The sequence below is a fragment of the Megalobrama amblycephala genome, linkage group LG16, assembly GCF_018812025.1.
Source record: "Megalobrama amblycephala isolate DHTTF-2021 linkage group LG16, ASM1881202v1, whole genome shotgun sequence".
NCBI lineage: Eukaryota > Metazoa > Chordata > Actinopteri > Cypriniformes > Xenocyprididae > Megalobrama > Megalobrama amblycephala.
In genome coordinates this window covers 15,245,847-15,264,980 of record NC_063059.1, presented here as the reverse complement: position 1 = coordinate 15,264,980, position 19,134 = coordinate 15,245,847, and the positions used below count along the sequence as shown (strand labels likewise).

At 37.0% G+C, this 19,134-nt stretch overlaps 1 protein-coding gene across 1 annotated transcript; it reads left to right on the top strand.

Moving 5' to 3' along the window:
• Positions 1 to 7,405: 7,405 nt before the first annotated feature.
• On the top strand, positions 7,406 to 15,697 carry LOC125249289 (GTPase IMAP family member 8-like). Its single transcript, XM_048161556.1, has 6 exons — positions 7,406 to 7,433; positions 7,913 to 7,948; positions 10,168 to 10,200; positions 12,292 to 12,369; positions 12,956 to 13,645; positions 14,060 to 15,697. The coding sequence occupies exons 1-6, from the start codon at positions 7,418 to 7,420 to the stop codon at positions 14,767 to 14,769; spliced, it is 1,563 nt and encodes a 520-aa protein (XP_048017513.1). The 5' UTR covers positions 7,406 to 7,417; the 3' UTR covers positions 14,770 to 15,697.
• The last annotated feature ends 3,437 nt before the right edge of the window (positions 15,698 to 19,134 follow it).

Here is a 19,134-nt window from a genome sequence, read left to right as displayed (position 1 = left end):
TCTACAATTGATGACCATTTGATCAGGATGTGATCAACCCAAATGGGACATATCTAATGACTTTCTTCTTCTCTATGATGAATAATCCATTTTGGGAATGAGCTCATTCTAAAATATACCTTGGAGTGGAATCTGGGTAGAGGCAGACTACAATTTCTTACAGTCTGGAGCTCTGCATTGGATCCCACTTGTTGAAAATGTAATATTCACACTGTCTAAGCAGAATAAACACAAAAGAATGAACTGACTTTGGGAATGATCTCTCTCTCTCTCTCTCTCTCTCTCTCTCCATACTGTCTTAATGTTTTTGTGTAAACCCTGATACTGTATTTTCAAGATTATTTGATGAATACAAAGGTAAAAAAAAAAGTTTAAAAAAGGTTTGAAAGTTAAAAAATCTTTTGTGACATTATAAAAGTGTTTCCTGATGAGTGTTTCTGTCCGTCAGAAGAATCTGGATCATTGGATCATCTAGATCAGGGGTGGCTAACGCTGGTCCTGGAGAGACTCATGCTGCGTCCCAATTCGCCTACTTATACTACGCCCTAAAAGTATGTACTCTTTCTGTGAACAAAAAGTACTTACTTTTGAGTGTGTAGCAAAAGAGTAGACAAGCTTTGGGACATACTAACATGTCATACAATCGCGTCTTTTCTCTCTGTCGCATCCTGTCACCGTAAACTGGCCTGTCAATCATCTTACATCCTCCACATTTCATTTAGTTAATTTCCTACCGTATCGGAGAGAAATGCAGCACGTTGATCTGCAGTCGCGAGTCTTTCATGTGGAGAACTCTCCTCATATTAATCCATAATGATGCATTTAAAAGTTAATGGCAATCAGATCTTTATAAAAGTCCACATTGGTATTTGCAGATGAAAAATAACACGGGTAACATTAAATATATATTTTCTATCAGGTTAAACTGATTATTAGTCACTCAAATCTCTCAGCGTCGATCGCGTATATCCGCCATGTTTTGTAGTTTTTAACACTTTTTACTCGTGTTTGTAGTTCTGAACTGAATCCTCATACAACGCACAATGGGTTGTGGGCAATATTAGCCTTTATAATGTGCACGGATCCACACTTCGAAAATAAACCGGAAATAGTAGACCATCCGGGGACTTTTGGCATACTCTTTTCAACATACTATGCTTTGGGACCAAGCGGCAAGCTCCCCCAGTTTCTCGTGAAGCCAATACGGAAGTAAATTAAACTGCGATTCATCGCAAAAGGGAGCAGAATCTCATTGACCATAATGTTAAAACAGCCAAGTTTACAGCAGAAAAAAACATGTTTACACTCTGGTTCACATTGTGTTGTGGTCTATACTGCTAATTTTGTCCTTCATGACAACTCTGAGGGGGGTGGATTTTTTTATAACTCATCCGTTTAAATTATATTAAGCCTTAAAGTTCTGCATAATTAAGGGCGTGGTCACTTGAGTGACAGGTGGATCGGCACTGCTGTCTGTGAGCCGTCATGTTACCTCAGCTAATTCCAGCCGCTGAATTTGGCATCTCAGCCGTGTTTGTGCCTTTTTTCTGGATTATTTTATACAATATATGGCTTGCTGCATACTCGAGACAGATATCAGTCTGTGTACATGTGCTCGCATGCGGAACACACGTTGTTGGATCGTCGTGGCATTGGCTAAAAGCTTTGTTCCTGAGATTTACTACAATGACAATACCAGGAGGATAAACAACTCCGACAGCACTGCTTGTATATTATAACTAAAACTGCTGCACTATTTTGAAAAATTATACTTTGGACACGTGCTCATTAGTTTGAGAGAACATTTGAGAGTTATAGATATCTGGTACCTATATATGTACGTATAGAGTTTTACATTATAAACGATGTTTTATGTTTTGAAATGGACATTTTACCCAAGTGCAACGGATTGGATTCATCTCGCGATCTCTATTTCATTAAAGGTATGGAGTCCAAGTTGATTTTTTTGTGTTATTTGCACACCCCACACAAATTAATTAGCCTACTGGTGTTAGAGCATCTATAACGTTATCTTAAAAAGCACCGTAGATTGACAGTAAACCTTTAGTACTTTCTAATGATATTGTTATCTTTATTAATATTTTAGATAGTATCTAAGATAGATATGCTAGGCGGGCGTGGTTTCAGCAACAAGTCGCATGGGCTCCAACTACGTCCCGCCTCTTTGCCCATTTTCAGTTATCCGTGAGTGACGTGCGGTCACGTGCAGCTAAGATGGCCGCGGCCTCATTTTTGCGTCAAAACTGCTGTTCAGAACTCTATGGGTGACGTCACGGACACTACGTCCATATTTTTTACAGTCTATGTTTGGGACACACTTATTCTAATCTCACATACTATTTAGGATGGATAGTACGGACATTGGAACGCAGGGACAGTCCTGCAGCTCCAACCCTAATCAAACACACCTGAACAAGATAATCAAGGTTTAAAGGTTGCTAGCAAGCCATAGGCAGGTTTTTATCAGGGTTGGAGCTTAACTCTGCAGGACTGAGTCTCTCCAGGACCAGGGTTAGCCACCCCTGATCTAGACTGGAGCTGATCGCTGAAAGAGAAAGATAATATGGAGTATGATTGTAAAATAACAATCAAAACAAAGAGTATTGAGATTCTCCGGGTTCAGAGAAAAGCGACAGCAGACATGAACTTAAAATGTCACTAAAATCATCAGTAGCCTACATGAATATATTCATCAACTCAGTGTGAAGCTGGATTGGATGGATTAATACAAACTCAAACTAACAAAATGCATTTGTGTTTATTGTTTAAAGCGTGTAAAGTTTCAGAAGGTGCATCTCCGGACGCCATCTTCACTGTATCTGAACACAAAAGCTCATAAAGACGGTTTCTAGAAACCAGATAAATGAAAACTATCTCAGTATTTTCTCGAAATGATTCATAAAAACACAGCGCTGTGTGGAATATAATCTCACAGGAGTCGAGCTGCTGCTCAAGTTTGTTCACTTTCACTTTCGGTTCCTCTCAGCTACGGTGACGTCATCAGCAGCAGCATCACGTGATCCTATAGAGGAGACGCCTGATATTCTGGATGTGCCTTTATGACTAAAATCTCGTCATCAGTTTGAATGGAGATTTGGCGCCATCTGCTGGACACTCAAACATCAACTGGTTAAGTGTACCGTTTTTGTTGGTGTAATTGTGGCCCAATGCTGGCAGTTTTGGCATTATTTCTTTTTTCAGTATGTCTGAAATAAAATTAAACCCATGATATTTGTTTATTTTGTGACGTTTTCTCATTTAGGGTCATGAACATTAGAGCTTAGATTCTCTGCCCGAGCGATATTTCCCGCCACCGTCCTCGGGCCGGGTCGGGCCCTTGATAAAGTACGTCACATGTCATGCGCAGCGTCTCGTCCACGCACGCGTGACGCATCACACCTGCTGTGCATGCTATACTATTCAGTAGCTTAAGTGCAACATGGAGCTTGAAAAAGCAAAGAAAAAAAAATTAAAACAGGAGAATTAACTTTGATTAAGTTTGGAGGAAAATCGGAGGTAAGAAAACATTTTAAACTAGTCATGGGGAGTGACAACATATGTGTTGGCTTTGTCTCCTGCATTAAATGCGGCAGGCTGCTCGCCTATGACAGCAAAAAAAAAAAAAAAAAAAAAAAAAAAAACGGGGGCTTCTGAATAAACAAACAACGCAAATTTACAAGCTTCTTCCTTGTCGTATTATTCATTAAGAAAATAATTAATAAATGCACGCACAATTATGAACTTGATAAATGTTACAGATATGTTTTACTATGCACAAACAAATGCCCTTCGACTTGCATGTGCAAAATTCAGAATTAAATGAATGTGCTGCAATTTGTACAAAAAGAGAGTCTGTAGTAGCCTACGTGTTTTAGCCATTAAATAAGCACATATAGTTTCAAGTTTGTTAAGTTTTGTTTTGAAGAAAGATTTTCTTTAAAGTGAATTTCGTTTAGTATAAATTTTATCTTAATTTTAATACATTTTTCATCAACCAATTGCCTGGATTTAATACATAAAAAGCAATATAGCAGACAATATAATAATGACAAGGAGGCGCCGGCGCACCGAGGTCATACTTACACCATTTGAAACTCGTAACACACGCTGTCACCGAATTTACAAATGCTTGGTTGTTGAATCTTGCTTGTTGCTCACACACATATAATGTTGAAATAACAATATGTTGAAGTAACATTAATAATAATTAATCTTTAAGAATATTTGATTGAATGCTGAATGTTGTGCTTGTTCAATTTAATAAAATTAAAACTTTAATTATGATAATTAAAATAATTGAATATTTAAAATTGAGTGACCAATTTTTGCTCATTTATTAATAGTTTTTATATTATATATATATATATATATATATATATATATATATATAACTGCGCAGCTGCCCCCGTAGCCTAAATGATCTAGCACAGCAGCACCTGCGTTAAAAAAAAAAAAAAAAAAAATCTGGCGCAGCCCGTGCTTATAACGGCCCACATATTAAAAATGGTCGGGTTTAAATCGGGCTCGGGCTCATAATTTCGGTGAACGTGTCGGGCCGGGCCGGGCTCGGACACAACGTGCTCGGGCTCGGGTAGGGTCGGGCTTGATTTGTTGGGCCCGATCTAAGCTCTAATGAACATGCATGCAAAGTTTCAACACGCTGATGTGTTGTGAGATGTGCACAGAAATTTGATACGTTCTTACTGTTCGTAAAGCCATATAGAAAACCATTCAAAAGCATCTGTACAGACCCAAAATATAAAACACTCTCATGTTGTGTCAGAACTCCTCAACTCTAGTAGTGAAGTGCCAGTGTCTTACTGAGATTAACAACTTTCTATTTCAAAGTTTGTGAAAATAAAAAAAGTTGTTTTACCTGTTAACTGTCTGTCAAAAAAAAAAAAAAAAAAAAAAAAGACTTTACCAACTTAAATTGTTAAAAATCTTGACTTCAGAGCACAGACATAAGTTTGGTATATATTTTTTAAAGGCAAAACGTCACAGATTATTGCAGAAGTTAAAAAAAAAAAAGGTTTATAAAAGTTTAAATTGATTAAAATTTTAAATATTTTAAATATATATATTTTATTTAACTCTAAAACTTCAAGAAAATCAGAGCTAAATAACTGAAAATTTTAGGTTGATATCTCAAAAAAAAAAAAAAAAAGGCAGTACCAAACTTTTCCACTAGATGACATCCAGACTCCACTATAAGCACTCTTTGATTTCCATATATGGTTTGAGTGATCTGAACCATATATTTTTTATAATTTTCAAAATATTTATGAACTAGTAGTTCATAAGTAGTTTTGGCAGTAATGTTAATATTTGATTTGAATTCAATCCCTAAAACACATAAAAACATACAGAAAGAATAGTTTGGCACCACATCACAAATGAAGAATCTATAGCTATCATTTATTTTGAAAATCAGCCAGCAACTATGAAAACTAGAGTCTGAAGTTTTGAAATGACAGTTTGTCAAGATTGTTTTAGGTTTAGATTAAGATGTTGTTGTTATAAATGTATAATGGCAAATGTCCCACGGATGCGGGGAGGGTCTTAAAAATAAATAAAAAAATTTTTATACATCATAAATTCAGAAATGTATTATTTATATTGTTTTAAATGCATTGATATTAAAAGTTAATTATTTGTACTTGATTGAATGTTTTTTGTTTTTTTCATAGTGTGATTTTTATATAATCAATTTGACCCAAACCATACAGGCTGTAACCAGAAATCGAACAGTGCATGAGGGTTAAGTGACACTACTATGGAAAATAGTGACATTAAGTTTTCTGTTTATTCTCAGTACATCTTGCTGATCTCTTTCTATCGCTATGATGAATTAACCAATCACAAGCTTCTAGAAGAATGTGCTTGGAGCTTTAGCCCTGCCTTTCTGTGTGAGGAGCAAACACAACGAAGCATTATCATCAGTTTTCAGCATATCAGACATCAGGCGAGAGTAAATGTTTGTATGTTGTGAATCATTCCAGACTTTTCACTCATCTGTGAAAATGATAGACTTACACTTGAACATGGTCAAACTTTTGACTCTCACATCATTCCAAACCCATGTGACGCAGTGTTTTAATAACCATACAAATTTCAGCTCCACAATTTATTGAAATTTTGTGTGTGTGTGTGTGCGTGTGCGTGTGTGTGTGTTGTCCTGCTAGTATAAGCCTGACAACACCTTGACACAAATCACCTAATGCTAAAGTTTTTAGGCTGGGTAACATCAAATCATCAAAAGACAGATTTGCCCTGATAATGTGCTCAGGGTATCTTCTGTTCTTTCGTTTTTTGAGGATTTCACATTTGGATAAATTGGATAAATTAAAGTTAAACTAGAAGTCTTGGAGAAAATACTGATGAATGAGATAGCATTGAATAAGAGATAAGCTCTTTACAAATAAAGTTGTGTCATCTGCCAGTTTTGATATTTTAATTTCTTTACCAACAATTTGAATTTGTTCATTATTAACAATACCAATGGATAATTCAGCTGCCAACAAAAATATAAAGGGGGGAATTGGACAACCTTGACATACTCCACGGCTGATGTTAAATCTTTTAGAGGTGTGTACATTTCTGAAATTACAATATTTGGACAGTCAACTCTGATAACACATCACTGTAAATTGTAATGTAATTGACATGCACTCTCTGTAAAGCTGCTTTTCACATACATTGAAACCATATGTATGTGAAAAGAGCTATATAAATGTGAAATGAACTGAACTGATTGTTAATAGTACTAAAATGAAAAGACTACTGTCGTGTTTCTGCACCAAATGTTCTCATTACTTTATCACAATGATCTTGTGTTTGAAACACTGATTATGTGGACTGAAATGTGTATAACTGTAATGAAAGCATGAGATCAGGTTTTGAAAGAATGACTAGCTGCTTTTTAATGTTTTTCCTCTTGGCTTTTGAGATCACTTGGTCTAAAATTTCATTTTTATGCAAATGATACTCAGATCGACATTCATTTTAAACCTAATGAAACTGTGCCTGATGATTTTCTTTCTGAATGAATGTATCATAAGATGAAAGAGGGGATGACAGACACAATTTTAGTTGTCTTAACAGTGAAAAGACAGAGATTATGCTTGTTGGTTTATTATTATTACTTGTGAAAATACTACCAAAGCGAATGAAAAAAAAAAAACTGCCATTTGATTAAGAAATAAATAACCATGTCATAACTATGTTCATTAATATTGTTTTTATTTTTTTTTATTTTGTCAGCACTTTGAGATTTATCTGCGGAGGAAATCATACATCTGTAACTAATTTATAGCTTCCACTGGGGGGCGCAGGCGAGTTTCATCATCACGTGACTCACTTTTTTACTTTCGGTTTTGTTGGAGGTGAACAGAAAATGGCGGAGAATACAGGTAAAGTTTTATGAACAACAAATTATGTATATTAACATGTTAAACGTTTGTATGATATATCATAATCAGATCTCTTCCTACTTAAGGAATGATTTATTTATGAATTATTAATTTCAAGGGGCGTTTATAAACTGAGAGTATGGACAAATACACATGAATGTTTTTTGATGCGGAAGTAGGCCTACTGCATGCAGTGTTTTTGTTATATCGCTGTAACTTAAAAATAAATAGTCTCAAAAACAACACTGAAAAATATCAGGCCTTGAATTAAAAAGATGAAATCTGAAGTAGGCCTAACATCTGAAATATTCATTATGATTCTGACAATCAGGTCGCTCTTTCCTTTCAAACATTCATATCAAATCTGTAAAATCAGCTTTATATAACACTATTTTCATCCATTAGTGAAATGTTGTAAAGCTTGTTTACTGTGTGTGTGTGTGTGTGTGTGTGTGTGTGTGTGTCTGTGTGTTTTGCAGCAGGCAGAAGGAGTCTAGTTTTTGAACCCCCCAACTGTAAGTTGATCTGATTCTTACTGTGAAACATTTATCAGTTAGTTTAGTTTACTAATGTTTTATGCTATTAAATGAGCAGGTCGTCAGTTTGGTTTTCATCTGTTTTGTCTTGTGTGTTAGTGTTATGACCGTCTAGGGCCAGCCTTAACATAAATGAATGCTAACTCGATGATAAATTTTCAACAAAGGTAAATTCATTAACACAATATAATGAAAATAAACAAACAAAGGGATTAAATTCAGGGGTGTATTCCAGAAAGCAGGGTTAATTTACTGTCACATATACCCTGAACTCTCGGTTGATTAACCCAAACCTTGCTTACTCGTGGTATGCTGGTTCCAAAAATGCGTCCGGGAATAAGTTCAGCCAACCCAGAGTATCGGTTAACACACAAGACATTCTCAACAGAGCGACGAATCGATGATTCACCATGGAAACAGAAGCTAGCCCTGCGTTCCATTCGGAAGGGCTCATCCTTATGCCCTAATCCCTTCAAAGGGTTTACCCTCCGGAGTGAGAGCTTCGAAGGGATGAAGGGTGTAGGGGTCAAAAAAAAAAACTCTTCTTTTGAAACGCACTTCTGCGTCACCTTAACGAGACAATCAAAGAGGAGTAGATTTTGTGCAAGCTGTGCCCTTTGTTTAACGTTAGTTTTTATATTTATTTATTTTAGGTTTATCACACCATGTATATTGTATCTATGTATTTGAAACATTTGAATGGACTGATAAAGGGAGCTGTAAAGTATTTTTGTTGAAGTACAATGTCATTTTGACCATAATAATGTACCAAATCTAGCCTCCTGTTCCCATTCTGTGACGTCAAACAACTTCTCTGTGCAAAGGATCATGGGGGCCCGAAGTGTCCATCAGTTGTACCCTTCGAAATCCTTCATTCCGAAGGGCCCTTTGAAGTGGCCAGTTTTGAGCACTTCAGTTTGGAACGACCCTTCAATATGGTGGCCATGTTTATTTTCACTCCGAAGTGCTCTTTGCACAGCGATATATCCCATTTGGAACACACCGTAAGAAAAAGCGCGCCATTCTACTTCATTCTTCTTTTGTTTAATGGCGATTTACATAACCTACTTGGTGCACATCACCACCTATTGGGTGGTTGTGCAATCATTTTTGAATCTTAATGTTTGTTTGATGCTAATTATTAAATAAGATATCACATATATGATATGTATGTTATTATAGAAATTATAGCATAGAAAATGTCCTGTTATAAAGGATAAAAAGCAGATCCATGTGTGAGATGACAATAAAATAAATTCATATATTAGAATTGAATAAACATTTATATATTGTATAATATAACATTGTGTATATAACTGTAACTATATAACAAATTTAGATACATTAATATAACCATATTGATAATATAACATGCATCTGAATTCCTCTTAAACTAACTAACCCTTTAACATAACCTGCTCCAGAGCTGGTTATGTTCAGAGAGCAAGTTGCTATGGTTACTTACATACCCTAAAAGTTACCTCCGTTTTTGGAACCGAAAGTTGAGGTTATCCGCTTACTTACTCTTAAACATACCCAGGTATGTCACATAACCTATTTTCTGGAAAACCCCCCAGGAGTGGACCAGGCCAAAATAACAAACAAAAATAACTAATTTAAGTACCTTCTAAATTCCCTAAAACAAACAAACAAACAAAAACATTAAAGAAAATTACAAAGTAACTTCCCTAACTCCCTTAACTCAAAACAGAGAATAAAGATATATGCAAAAAGAAATGGCATCACACTCCCTACTTCCCTTAGAATATTTACAAATAATATTTACATGAGGTAACTGAAGGCAAAAGCAATACTGAAAATTATAACTCGAACTGAACAAAAACAAATTCTACAAAGCACACACAAACACAACAGAAATCAAAACGAAGCAACAAACAAAGTGGCAAGTCTGCCTCGATAAGTTGTTTGGGGTGGTCCTTATATCATCACAGCAGGAATCAGCCAATCGGGCCCAGACCGTATGTTATGAGGACACTACTACAGGATTATGCTAGAGCAGAAGTTAAATGTAGTGAATGAAATGCACATGGTTGATTTGTGTCCTCAACATTAGGGTTGTTGATGTTTCTGTATTCATAGTGAATATCTGATGAAATTCAATATCATGTAGCAGTGCAAGGATAGCCATAATGTTCAGCAGATTCACTTACAGTGTGTTTTACTGTCTTGTTTTGCAGTGGGTGAAGATTCAGATGATGATCAGCCCGAAAGTAAGTCCATCTGACAGAAAAGTGTGATATATTTTAGTTTAGTCACAGTTTGGAGCCCTGATTCTGTGTTAATAATCTCTCATTTGTGTCAGGAATGGTGCCAGTTTATAATTAAATGTGATTTCCATGGAAATTGGTAAAATAGTTTATTTCTGTGACACTGCGGTGATGACAGTCTATTTGGGAATAGGAAGTTGTTTTTTCGGTTTGTGTCAGTTTTTCTGCAGTGAACTGTTATCTGAATTGAACTCATTGTTCTGTCCTGTGGACTCTGACAGAGTTCGCTCTACATTAAAAATGTGCAGACTGTTATTAAATTACGCAGTCGCGGGATCCACTTGTTTAAGCAGCAGTGGAGGGAAAACAAGAGAGAAATTTCAAAAAGGAGAATTAAAAACAAAAAAGGAAGTAAAGTATGTGCAGGAGATTAGAGCCATCATTTTGGAAAACACTTTTATCAGAATAATTTTCAACACCCTTGTGTAAATTTTTACATAAATTGCAGTTTTTTAATTTTGCTTGGTTTAATGGTTCATGAAAAAACATGAAGAAAAAAAAAAAAAAACATTGATACAATAAAAATTGATAACCGAAGATTGGGCTGATCTGCTTTTCTTTTCCATCCAATCCTAAGAAAAGTGTCCTAATTTTTTGGAATAATTTACGAATCTCATCTTAGCTTTAGCATCTCATTGCATATTTGTTCTTCTTACATGTACTATATTTGAACCACAAGATTTAGTTTTTCTTTTCAGTAAGTTAGTGTCTCATCTTGGGGATAAACAAACATGCATCTGTCACATTCATGTAAATTAGAAAATGGATGAACAAATATTTAATGATGCACATGCAAAAGGCCCCCATTCACCAATAACAGTGGATTATCAGTGAATCCCAGTTGTCTTTGGTGAAAGATTGTAAAAGTATCCAGTGTAAAATGATCACTGCAGAGACTAAATTAATCCACCCCTTCTTCATATTATCATTTTAGGAAATTTAAATAAGGAGACCAAGCTGTTTTGTATATTATCACAACCAGGTGTGTGACGAAGGCATTACTAGCTAGAAAAATGTAGGTTGTGTAACTTTACAAAATGACACTCAAGATTGAGCAGGCCAGCCGCTGTAGTGTTAGGGGTGGGGTCATGCTCGGGGGTTCCAGTTCGCCATCAAACCCGTTTTAACTCCGTCCAAAACGCTCTAACTACACAATTCAGTACTACATAGTTCCAGTATGTATATATATCCTCAACAAAACAGTTGATTATTACGAACGGAAGCTCACAGAAACGTGAAAATGCTCTCATTTGAAAGAAAATATCCTAAGCTGAAAGATGATATAGTGTGACTGATTGAAGCAGCCCTTATCAAAAGTGCGGGAGTCGATTTCTGTCTTTTCAAAACTGCGGGGGTCCCGACCCCCCCGTCCCCTGTGTCAACAGCGCACATGATCATTACTATGGCATTCATCTTTATTACTACTCTCATAGTACACTTATCAATTCATGTACTTAATTCGAGTGTATTTGGGTTTATAACGGGTCTGATTCTCACCTTATTGATGATCAGGAATTGTAGTTTGCGAGTAAAGCTGCAAATTCCTCCATTAACGTCAGCTGCTGTAATAATCCTCTGATACATGCAAGTGAAAATCGCTGTGTGGCATAAATAATAAATCTACTAGGCAGTATCTTAGCGAAAGTCCATTTCTTCCTGTTTACTTCCATTCAAAAAGTTGCATCGTATATGACGCAAGCGTGCTTCGGCCCAGAACGTTAAGTGCGGTGTCAGTGCAGGCCAGCGGGGGAGTGGGGACAATCACGCTCGGGCTCGGTTCAAGGCAACCGTGCCTAGTGTGAGTACACCCTTATATAATTACCTGTCTTTCACTGAACTCATGATTGCAGAGTTTTGTAAGCCATACTGTGCTGATCGCTGACAGCCTGAAGAAAAAACTTTTTAACCTGATACAGGCTAAGTTATGATGATCCCTTCCTAACACATAGTCGGGTAGATTACTAGAATGTGTATGTGCGAGTTCTGTTTGGCAACGGCTTATCTCATACACTATGTTTTACCTGTTTATTTAAGGTCATTTAAATTTTCACTGGAATGATGAAGGTCTAGCAGAAGAAGAAGAAGAAGAATCAGAAAGAGCTTTATTGCCAGGTATGTTGTTTACACATACTAGGAATTTGTTTTAGTGACTGAAGCTCCACAGTGCAACAGAGTGACAGCGACAAGACAAGACACAGATAATAAAAAGAATAATATACAAATATACAAGATAGACAAAGTGCAAAAAAAGCAAAAAACAATATATAATATAGATAATTTGTATGTACAGTTATGATGTGTGCAAATTTGAGATATAAATAAGTGTTGTAAGTAAATAATTGAAGACACATTACATCACCTCTGTATAAGGGACAAATACACTTATGTTAGTACACTGATTCAGTGTTTCCCTGCTGTTCCTGGAAGGAATTAAATATTGTATGTCTCTATTTATTTGAAAGATTTGTTATTAAATTTGATATTATTTTTATTAATAATACTTGTATGAAATAATTCAGTATAAAATGACAGCGTGATTTTGTCAAAATGATTAAAGGTATAATTTTGTATAATTCAATTGTATAATTTAGATGAAAGCAAACTTTAAAAGCACAAATGGAGGCTGTCGTCTGCTCGTGCTTAATAAAATGTCATCTTTCAAACACAGCTAATTAAAGTGACGTGTTCTCTTTCACAGAGCCTGATGAACAACATGATTTAAACGATCTGAGGATTGTGCTGCTGGGAGTCTCTGGTGCTGGAAAGAGTCCAACAGCAAATGCAATACTGGGTCAAGAGGCTTTTAAGGAGAGCAGAACGATAGAAAGTGAGAGACAGAGAGGAAGAGTAGAAGACAGAAACATCTCCATCATCGACACTCCAGGCTTCTTCAACACTCACCTGACTGATGAAGAGCTGAAGAAGCAGATGATGAAGAGTCTGGATCTCTCTGATCCTGGTCCTCACGTCTTCCTGCTCGTCATAAACCTGGAGAACTTCATTGAGGAGCAGAGGAACGTTGTGGAGCAAATCCAGGAGAACTTTGGAGCTCAAGCTAAGAGGTTCACAATGGTGCTCTTTATTGGACGAGAAAAAATATCCAGAAGAGAATGGATTCAAATCACTGAGAGTGAAAAATATAAAGAGCTGCTGAACTACTTTGAGGGAAGATATCATGTGATAAACAGCAAAAATGAATGTGATCCCTACCAGATCACGATGCTCTTAAAGCGTATTGATGAAATGATGAAGAACAATGGAGGACAAAACTACAGTAATAGACTTCAACTGAATCCTGGAGAGAAGGATGCTGCAGACCAAGAAGATCTGGAAGAGATTAGAGGACTGATACGGGAGATTGCTAAAGAAAGATTGCGCTTTAAATTGGGTAAATATTTAATGATTTGTGGTTTCATTTCTTTTAATTCTGAGAGATTTTCTTGTAAAAAGGTAAAATATATATATAGATAAGTGATAATCTATGGCTTTGTTGCATGAAGTGGAGGTAAACAAAAAATGTGATATGGAGGCAAAGAATCTTTTAGATCTTTTCTAGAAATCACTTTTAAAAATGATCTGACCTCTTACAGTATATCCAGTTTTTTTCAAAGCAGCAGGAACCCAGGTTATTTGATGGGAAAAAACATTGTTGAGAGGGTAAATTTAAAATAATGTTAGTTAACTTATTTTATACTTGTTCTGTCTTATTTTAAGTCATCTTGAGGCCCTCTATTGAGCAAAGACAAAGTTCTGAATTATTATCACAAGTGTAAATAACATTTTTTAAACTTCTCTTTTGCAGATCAGAGGATTGTGCTGTTGGGTAAAACTGGATCAGGAAAGAGTTCAACAGGAAACACCATCATCGGCAACTCTAAGTTTAATCAAGGTGTTTCCTCTAAGTCTATTACTAGACGCTGTCAAAGACGTGTGACAACAGTGGAGGATAAAATCATCTCAGTGATCGACACTCCAGGACTATATGACACATCAATGAGTGAAGAAGAGCTGAAGAAAGAGATCAAGAAGTGCATCTACATGTCTGCTCCTGGCCCTCATGTGTTTCTGCTCGTCATCAGACTGGGTGTGAAATTCACAGAAGAAGAGAAGAAAACAGTGAAATGGATTCAGGAAAACTTTGGACAAGAAGCTTCTCGTCACACCATCATTCTGTTCACTCACGCTGATTATCTGAAGAAGATTTCATTAGATGAATACATCAAAGAAAGTAATGATCTCAAGGCTCTTGTTGATGAGTGCGGTGGCAGATTTCACTCATTCAACAATGAAGACATGATTAATCGCTCTCAGGTCACAGAACTGCTACAGAAGATTGATGAAATGGTGAAGAACAATGGAGGACAGCACTACACTAATGAGATATTTAAAAAAGCCCAGAGAAAGATTGAAAAAGAGGTTTCAAATCAAAAATGGTGGGACTATGGAGAAACAATAGGAGTAGCAGCAGCAGTAGGAGTAGCAGCATTAGTAGGAATAGTATTCGCAAAATGAAAATAAGGAAAGGAAATGAATCTGATTGAACAATGGCCAGATCTTCATATACTAATTTCTAATTCAGTTTTCTAAAATATGTAATGAGAATTGGATTGAGATTTTTTATTAAGATTGCCTACTATATGGTATGTATATTGATTAGATTATTTTATCTGTTGTATTGTGATTGTCAAAACCTGGAAATATATCTCTCATTTTCTTCCTCATCAGCCTAAACAAAAGTGCTATTTCAGTCTCTAAGAAACTCTCAACTAAGATACCAAATTAATCTGTACTGTTCCTACATAATTTGTAACACAAGCCAGTGGTGAAATATCTAGTTAGAAATCTTAGACCTTTCCAGTGATATATACAGTAGTCAACATTTGAACCTTTCATCAAAGTTGTCCTAAAACCTTCATCTTAGGACAACTTTGATTAACTTTTCTGATCCACTTCAAATGTTGACTTCTGTAGTTTGTCATGATTAGATCAGGATTTAATTGTATATAGTGAAGAAAACATAGGTGCCCCGCTGAAGGGACGGTGACAGTTAAAGCAAATAAACATACCCGGAAGAACCGATGCACTGCTTCGATGAGCACTTCCAGTAACCAATTCTGCTGTGGTAAAGGTCCATAACATTATTTATGATGCACTTTGAGCTTTACAACTTTGCAGACTGTTTACATTTACATACAGCTACATTACACACTGCATGAAAGGTACAATGATCAGAAATCCATAATAGGGGCACAATAATGAGAAAAAATGATAATAAACTATTTAAGGGCGGATTAGAACCCAAACCTCTGACACGATTAACAAAAGTTCTACCACCAGACCATTTTCATGCGGATCTACGTATTTTTTCACTAATGTATATACTCTCTGGACTAACAATATATTGTATTATAGATGGTGTAAGGATGAACACATTAAACATAAGTTCTTTGTCAATAAATGAAAATGTGTGAATGGTGTGATGATGTAAAACTATTAGCCGATGTCTTGCTCTGGAGGCGGGCATATGCAAATGTATTTTGCCCATGTGTTGTCAGTCACAGATCATATAATATCTAGGGTTGTTCCGATTCCGATACTAGTATCGGAAATACCACCGATACCACAAAAATTTCTGGCATCGGTATCGGCGAGTATTTAAACTCACGTACCGATCCGATACCATTTTCTTAAACAATACCTAGTTGTGCCCGCTATCTTTGCTTAACGCAGCAAATCGGAAATCAATTCTTCTTCGCGGCTCAGAATGCAAACACAGGAAGTTGTGCTGTGTTGCCACAAGCAACCACTGGTTAGAGCAGCGAAGAAGTGAAAACGCGCTAGCAGTATGTCTGCTGTTTGACAGTATTTCAGACCAGTAAAACGGCGACATGTCTCATATGCAATGCTGCAATTTCGAGTGGCACAAGTATTGGCAACTTTAACACAAATAACTTAATAAAGCATTTGAAGACGCGTCACCCCGCGCAACACGATGGTTACATAAAGGCTAATGCTGCGTTCACACCAGACGCGAATGAAGCGATAAGCGCGAGTGATTTACATGTTAAGTCAATGCAAAGACGCGAATTGACTCCCAGCGGTGCGATTCGCTTGAATGACGCGGTGCGAATTGAGCGATTCGGGCGTTTGACGCGCTTAAGATGGAGAAGGATGAGGCGTGCCAGCTTCATTCAAACAAAGAGAAAAGTTTTCAAAAGACAAATAAAGATAACCGACAAAATTGTCGGGTTTATTGTTCTGGGTGACCAGCTGCTGTCAGTCGTCGAAAACGTGAGATTTTTATTTAACAAAATTGTTTCTGGACTTCAAGTTTTAAAGAGATTATTTTCTTATATAGCCTAATTATATTCCTAGATTTATTTGTTGCACTGTTTTTATAGTTATATTGTTAAACTAATATACCTTTTTCAGTTTACAGTGTTAAATTTGTGGTTGCATTTGAAGTTCTTTTTCACTTAAAATAAATAAATAATATAACTGACAAATGTATGTCAGATAATAAAAATACTCTAGTTCACTGTATGTTTTTGTTCTTGTTTTATTAAGGGATAAGTCTGAAGCACACCATAAATAATTCTATCAATTCATACAGGGCTAGTAGTATATATATATACAGATACACACCCAGGTATCGGATCGGTACTCGGTATCGGCCGATACCCTGAGCTCAGGTATCGGAATCGGTATCGGGAATGGAAAAGGGGTATCGGAACATCTCTAATAATATCAAAACAAGATTGTTTTTGAAACTTGATAAAATAAAGGCTTTGTATAGATAATGAGGAGGACATTTCAAGCTGTGAAACTTGCAGGATGTTTTAATGGTAAAAAGACCTCTTATATATGTCAAAAGATCAAAGCAAATTTGATTTCTCATGTCATGACCCCTTTAACTCCCATAAACTGCTGCTGTAAACTCGAGATGCTTCAGTCGCAGATCTTAAAGATGACAGATAATGGTAGGTACACAGTTCTTGAGCACTTCACTGTCATGTCTCTTTCACATATTGATCTACAGTCTCTCATTTCTGATTATGTTTGTGATACCACTGAATCCGGATGAGTTTCTTCATTTGCCTCCTGATGTTCATTCTCCATGAGAGCTTTCATTTCATGTGATTCAGAGTTCTGGCTCTGGTTTGATCCACTGACTGGAGGTTCATCAGATCCTGCTGCAGTCTGTGTTCAGAACAGGACATGTATTTTAAATATCTTTCTGCTGTGGGATGTCAGTTTAATATGAAGTAAATAGTCTCAGGTCTCAGACTGAAACTTTATAAGGATGCTCATCTGAGGACTCTGATTCAGCTGTGTGGAGTTTGAGTATTACTCTCTGCATTCTGAGCTCAGAATAAACTCATGAAAGTACATTATTATAAATAAAACATACTTATATACAGTGGGTATGGAAAGTATTCAGACCCCCTTAAATTTTTCACTCTGTTATATTGCAGCCATTTGCTAAAATCATTTAAGTTCATTTTTTTCCTCATTAATGTACACACAGCACCCCATATTGACAGAAAAACACAGAATTGTTGACATTTTTGAGATTTATTAAAAAAGAAAAACTGAAATATCACATGATCCTAAGTATTCAGACCAGGGCTGGGCAAACTCGGTCCTGGAGGGCCACTGTCCTGCAGAGTTTAGCTGCAACCCTGATAAAACTCACCTGTGTGTAATCCTGAAGACCTTGATTAGCTGGTTCAGGTGTGTTTGATTAAGGTTGGAGCAAAACTCTGCAGGGACAGTGGCCCTCCAGGACCGAGTTTGCCCAGCCCTGATTCAGACCCTTTGCTGTGACATATATTTAACTCAGGTGCTGTCCATTTCTTCTGGTCATCCTTGAGATGGTTCTACACCTTCATTTGAGTCCAGCTATGTTTGATTATACTGATTGGATTTGATTAGGAAAGCCACACACCTGTCTATATAAGACCTTACAGCTCACAGTGCATGTCAGAGCAAATGAGAATCATGAGGTCAAAGGAACTGCCTGAAGAGCTCAGAGACAGAATTGTGGCAAGGCGCAGATCTGGCCAAGGTTAAAAAAAATTCTGCTGCACTTAAGGTTCCTAAGAGCACAGTGGCCTCCATAATCCTTAAATGGAAGACGTTTGGGACGACCAGAACCCTTCCTAGAGCTGGCCGTCCAGACAAACTGAGCTATCGGGGGAGAAGAGCCTTGGTGAGAGAGGTAAAGAAGAACCCAAAGATCACTGTGGCTGAGCTCCAGAGATGCAGTCGGGAGATGGGAGAAAGTTGTAGAAAGTCAACCATCACTGCAGCCCTCCACCAGTCGGGGCTTTATGGCAGAGTGGCCCGACGGAAGCCTCTCCTCAGTGCAAGACACATGAAAGCCCGCCTGAAGGACTCCAAGATGGTGAGAAATAAGATTCTCTGGTCTGATGAGACCAAGATATAACTTTTTGGCCTTAATTCTAAGCGGTATGTGTGGAGAAAACCAGGCACTGCTCATCACCTGTCCAATACAGTCCCAACAGTGAAGCATGGTGGTGGCAGCATCATGCTGTGGGGGTGTTTTTCAGCTGCAGGGACAGGACGACTGGTTGCAATCGAGGGAAAGATGAATGCGGCCAAGTACAGGGATATCCTGGATGAAAACCTTCTCCAGAGTGCTCAGGACCTCAGACTGGGCCGAAGGTTTACCTTCCAACAAGACAATGACCCTAAGCACACAGCTAAAATAACGAAGGAGTGGCTTCACAACAACTCTGTGACTGTTCTTGAATGGCCCAACCAGAGCCCTGACTTAAACCCAATTGAGCATCTCTGGAGAGACCTAAAAATGGCTGTCCACCAACGTTTACCATCCAACCTGACAGAACTGGA

Excerpts from the sequence above, each read along its gene's own strand:
- LOC125249289 (XM_048161556.1), top strand. Across the intron at positions 7,949-10,167 it reads AGTTTTTGAACCCCCCAACT|TGGGTGAAGATTCAGATGAT; the intron begins GTAAGTTGATCT and ends CTTGTTTTGCAG. Across the intron at positions 13,646-14,059 it reads AAGATTGCGCTTTAAATTGG|ATCAGAGGATTGTGCTGTTG; the intron begins GTAAATATTTAA and ends TCTCTTTTGCAG.